This window comes from Drosophila navojoa, chromosome X (assembly GCF_054131105.1).
Source record: "Drosophila navojoa isolate 15081-1374.11 chromosome X, UAZ_NAV_1.0, whole genome shotgun sequence".
NCBI lineage: Eukaryota > Metazoa > Arthropoda > Insecta > Diptera > Drosophilidae > Drosophila > Drosophila navojoa.
The window spans coordinates 22,662,186-22,667,777 of NC_142895.1; the positions used below are offsets into that span (position 1 = coordinate 22,662,186).

The 5,592-nt window shown below is 45.0% G+C and overlaps 1 protein-coding gene across 1 annotated transcript; it reads left to right on the plus strand.

Moving 5' to 3' along the window:
- Nucleotides 1-2,731: 2,731 nt before the first annotated feature.
- Nucleotides 2,732-4,978, plus strand: gt (transcription factor giant). The gene is made up of 2 exons (XM_089264749.1): nt 2,732-2,963; nt 3,066-4,978. Exons 1-2 carry the CDS (start codon nt 2,912-2,914, stop codon nt 4,535-4,537), a joined length of 1,524 nt encoding a protein of 507 aa, XP_089120875.1. The 5' UTR covers nt 2,732-2,911; the 3' UTR covers nt 4,538-4,978.
- The last annotated feature ends 614 nt before the right edge of the window (nt 4,979-5,592 follow it).

Consider the following 5,592-nt stretch of genomic DNA (forward strand, 5'->3'; position numbering starts at 1 on the left):
AGGCTAGCTATCCCACGCTCAGGGCAAAGGATGCGCCGGGACAAGTGGGCAAATAGACGGATAGATCGATACAAATGAACTGGGACTGGGACTGGGAATGGCGACGACACTTGTTTGTCGTCATGAATCAAAATTCGAGTGATTGGCCAAGAGCAGCACGATTTGGCCTTAGCGCGAGCTCGTCCAGTGTTTCCAGGAAGGCTTTTTGCTGGTCGCCCGGTTAAGAAAGGATGCGCTAACGCGCGAAAGGCTCGCCAGCCTAATTTTCATAATTTGTCACGCACAATCATTTGTGTAAGATGTGCATAAAATTTGCAAACACACACACACACACATATATACAGACACACACACACTAGTCTGGGCTGATCAGCAAAAGGATTTCGCAGACAAAAGCGCAAAACAAACGGATTTAACTATTCGTAACCCTTGGCCTTAGTAGCCTCGCTCTGTCTAACTACCTTTCTCCCTCTCTCTCTCTCGCTCTCTCGCTCTCTTTCTGCCTCTGTTTCTCAACTTCAAATGCCCGCTGTGGCATTGGCTTAGGCCGTAATTGCTTCTAGAACAGCTCCTAATATCGCCTCGACCCTAGCCTCAATTGAGCTCAAATATTTATAATCGAATATTTAATCTTTGATTGTTTTTTCGATTTTCTTTTGATTTGTTTTCTGTGATATCAGTTCTATGACTCAGATAGTTATTATTTTTTATATACTTAGGCAATTGTTTATTTCTTTTTCAGCTTTAATGCTAATGAAAGAAATCGAGCAATCTTAGCTTGAAGCAAGTATTTATTGAGATTTTAGTAATACTAATAGATTTTGTATCTTGATTTTCATAAGATTTCAATATTTTACTACTGTTTTCTGTTGCTACTGCTTTGACAATCAAATTTTCCCATCTATATGATTTCCGAATTGCTTTTTCATTTGTCCTCATATAAAATCGTATTTTACATCGCATTTTTACCTCTACTTTGACCTCATTTTAAAGTCCATTGTTTCATAGACTTGAGTATTAGTCCAAACGTAAGTTTTTTCCTTAAGAGAGCGACTATACATCATCCAAATTTTTGTGGTATAATTCATTATGCTAAAATTTAAAACTTTTCTTTATGATATGAAAATGAATGTATATATGTATATTCAAGAATATAATTCTTTAGTTTATAAAATAATTTTACACATACAAATAAATAATACTAAATGAGGAAATATATATTAATATGACTATATTCAAGTGTTTATAATGTTGTGATTTATTTATTTTTTTTTTAAGTTTCCAGTTTTCCAAAAAAATTATGGAGCATTTTTCAATTGCATATAACTATGTAGTTTTAAACATAATAATTTATGCAATTCAAAATATATTTATAATATTTCTTAATTTTGCTGAGAGAATTGTGGAATCGTTAAAATTGAATCGAAGAAAACTAATAAATATATAAATATATCAATTGAATCTGGATTAGTACCAGTAAGGAGGCCGTGCAATGGTTTCGGCGGTGCTTCGCGGTGGGAATTTTACTTTTCCTGATGAGCAACACATCCCGATCGGCTCATTTTTAAATTGAAGGACATTCCTTGTCCAATGAACCAATGACCAGTTTGGACTGATCGTAATACTCAACGTTGGACTCATACTGAAATGCTAGGCGAAGCAATGAATGTGAAGTAAATGCACGAAGTACTTGTTGACGTGGTCGGTCCTACGTCTGGGGACTACGAATCTGGGCGCTTCTCTTCGCTCATCTCGTGTCATCGGCTTTGCTTTGCTGCCTTTCTTCATCTGATCTTTGTGTTCTCCTATCTTGCATGCCTCTAGCTTTGAGTGTTCGACGACTCGAATTAGCTGAGCCCTACTGGGTGAATTCTCAGTGACAATGCAAGGATCCTCAGTAGGAATCAATGCCCCATTGTACATTGCGTCACTGAATGATATCGTAAGGTCGTTGCGTCAAAAATGAGAAAGAATGAAGGGTGGTCCGCTCCTTAAGCTTGGGGCTATGAAAAATATATGTTGACCGATTCTTGGTCTTTCCCGACCTGCACACAAAATTCGTGAGAATTGAAGACTGAAATCTCAAATAAATACTTCAATATATACCTTATTTCTTATATACATATAAAGCTTGTATATATTCATATATTCACGCTGCTAAAAAAAAACCAAGGGAAGGGAAAAAATTTTCCCGAAATGAATTAGGAATAGAAAAACAACTCGCAAGAAATTGTAATACGCCAAATGGCACCCAAACAAAAAAGAGGCAATGCACAAACAAAAAATATAACAAAAAAAAAATAAAATAAAAAACAAACAATTTTCGCGAAAACTGCATAAAACTAATGCAAAACGGCGGGAGAAGAAAAAAATCAGCAGCAGAGGCGGAAAATATGACGAAAATAGTGGAAATCGAGCCGAATAAAGGGTCAAGCGCTGGCAAACCTCAACAACCCTCGTAAAACCCTTTGAGGCTGTGCGGGAGTGGGAGAGAAGGAGAGAGCGAGCGAGCGAGCGAGCGGGCCTGACCGCATGCAAGTGTGAGCGAGTGCGTGAGCGAGCGAAAGAGCGAGGGAGCGAGGGAGTGAGTGAGTGAGTGAGTGTACGACTCACCCCTTTGCCTTTGCTCTCTGGCCCAGTGCGCTGCGACTACCTGCGGCTCCTTGTTGCGGCCGCCATTTTAGTGCGAGTGCAACGGTAAATGAATGAATCGAGCGGCCGCTGCGACGGCGTATAAAAGGCGGCCGGAATGTCGTTTTGAAATCAGTTAACGTTCGACAACGTCAGCGTGTAGACAGGCGACACACACACACACACACATAGAGACAGACAAACACTCACAGCAGCTACACACGATACCGCACACACACACACACACATTTTTGAGCAAGACTTTGGAATAGCAGCAAACATGTTGATGCACGAGAAACTCTTGGCTGGGCAGTTCTTTGATCTAAAGACTGGTAAGTGTAGCCACGCCCCCTCTCATCAATGCCAAGCCCGTATTTTAACACGCTCTCTCTCTCTCTCTCTCTCTCTCTCTCTCTCTCTCTTTTGCTGTGCAGATCGCAAGCCGTTGCTGCATCATCATCATCACTCGCATCATCTGCAGCAATATCAGCTGCCCCACAGCCAATTGCAGCAATCGCACCACCTACACCACCATCAACAGCAGCAGCAGCATCACCAGCAACAGCAACAACAGCAGCAGCAGCAGCAAGCATCGCATCTGACTCTGCCCAAAATGGATCTGTATGCCGCCTACGCCTATCAGCAACAGTTGCTGGGCAGTGCAGCCGCCGCCGCAGCGCTCAGCCAGCAACAGCAGCAGCAGCAGCAACAGCAACAGCAGCAATCTATTGCTGCTGCCGCTGAGGTGCTGGATTTATCGCGTCGCTGCGATAGCGTGGAGACGCCGCGCAAGACTCCATCTCCGTATCAGACCAACTACAGCTATGGCAGCGGCTCACCAGCCGCCTCGCCCACAGCCATTCCCAGCAATCTGCTCTACTCCGCACAGGCAGCCGTCGCCCAGCAGCAGCAACAGCAACAGCAGCAGCAGCAGCAGCAGCTGGCTTCGCTCTATCCGGCCCTTTACTACGGCAGCAGCATCAAGCAGGAGCCGAATGCCGTCGAAGCTGTGGCCAAGTCCGGCAGCAATGCCACCGCCAGTCTGCTGCAAACCTTTGCCGCCGCCTCGGCTGCAGCGGCAGCTGCTGCGGCCGTCTCGGCCAGCGCAGTGGAGCACTCGCCACGCCCGGCCAGCAATGCCAGCACCATGCAAATCGATGTCCTGGAGGCCCCACAGTCGCCGCCTGCATCCACCAGCGATAGCCAGCTGCACGGCAGCAGCAGCAACAGCGCCACCCACACGACACCCACCAGCAGCACCGCAGCACCACTGTCCATCGCCGCTGGCGTGGATGGCAGCAAGAATACGCGTCCGTTCAAGGCCTTTCCCCGTGATCCGCTGGTGATCGCGGCCAATTTCGCAGCCACGGATGTGTTGCTGGATAATCCACGTGTGGAGCGCTATACCGAATACCGTAAGCGCGTCCTGGAGCAAATTCGCAGCTCCAATGGCGGCTCTCGCACGGTGACCAATCCGAAAATGCGACGCACCAACTCGCGCAGCGGCAGCGTCAATGAGGGCAGCAGCTCCAACAACAACAGCGAAAGCGAGGATCGTGCCGCCGCCGAGGAGTCCAGCGACTGTGACTCCCATGCCGGCAACTTCGAGAAGCTATCGGCCACAGCAACAGGCGCTGGAGGTGGTGCTGGAGCAGCAGCAGCTGCAGCAGCCGCTGCAGCCGGCACACTCATCGGCAGCGGCAGCCAGGTGAAGGATGCGGCCTACTATGAGCGTCGGCGCAAGAACAATGCAGCGGCCAAGAAGTCCCGTGATCGTCGTCGCATCAAGGAGGATGAGATCGCCATTCGGGCTGCCTATCTGGAGCGTCAGAATATCGAGCTGTTGTGCCAGATCGATGCGCTGAAGGCGCAGCTGGCCGCCTTTACCGCCAAAGTAACGGTTTAGGCAGCGATAGCCAGATCGCTGTTATCGATAACCAGAATCGATTGCCAGATTGCCAGCTGCTTGTTGCGTTGAACGCGTTCGAGTCTCAGTTCCGTTTGGTTTCCACAATTCGATTTCAGCATGTGTTTTTTTTTTAATCTCAAGGAGGGGCAGCTTATCTGTGAATACTTTCATACTGTTTCTTCTATGCCATTTTGAAGCCACATCCACTGCTTCTAATTCGTACAGTCTGCGGTTTTTATATATTTAAGTGCATTACTATTTTTTTTTCGTCTCAAGTATTTTAAGTACTTTAAGTTCTAGGGCTTTTAGCGCAAAATCTCACCAGTTAATTAATATAGACAACTAATTATCATATTGTATAGTACAAGAATAATTTCTAAGCAACACTTTTTTTTCATATCTCTAAGCAATAAAAATAAATTTAAAAAAATAACTATAACGTCTGTTTCCTTGATAAACTGGCGCCATCTAGAGTTAAAGGTAGCCTTGCTGCAGGGCAAGCAGTGTAGCAGTCAGCTTTTTGTCATTGTGCTTACGATTGAAATCCTTTCGTGTGAACACTGTGTGAATTAGCAACGCTCGGTGAGCGAGGGTGAAGCAAATCAGCAGTAGTTGATTTAAATAGAAGAGCTTAGCTTTAAAAATGCGAAGGATATGCGTTCTGAATGCTTTGCCACGCCTATAATAAACGCATCAATGATTAATCTATGTCAGTTAAATGCGCCGAGTAAATACAGACATGCATACAAGACATATGTACATTCATATGTACATACATAATATATTGTAAGGCATCGAGGAGATGAACAAGTAGTCGGGATTTGGATGCATACAGCCGATATAGCTACTGATCAAGAATCTGATTTCAAAATACAGCCACAATCGTCTGTTTCTGTCTATTTGCCCTTAGCCCTTAGTGGCGCCATCTGTTGACCTTAAATGCGTAAAGTTAAAGTGCAGGGCCACCGAAGTTACGCAGCAAGCATCTTTTGTTTGGCGGTTGTTGAAATATACAAAATTAAAGAATTTTCATACTTTTATATTTTTCTCAA

What these genes read in the sequence shown, in the direction of transcription:
- gt (XM_089264749.1), top strand. Translation starts at nt 2,912, where the DNA reads ATGTTGATGCACGAGAAACTCTTGGCTGGGCAGTTCTTTGATCTAAAG. An exon ending in GTTCTTTGATCTAAAGACTG is followed by an intron (nt 2,964 to 3,065) that starts GTAAGTGTAGCC and finishes TTTGCTGTGCAG; the next exon opens with ATCGCAAGCCGTTGCTGCAT.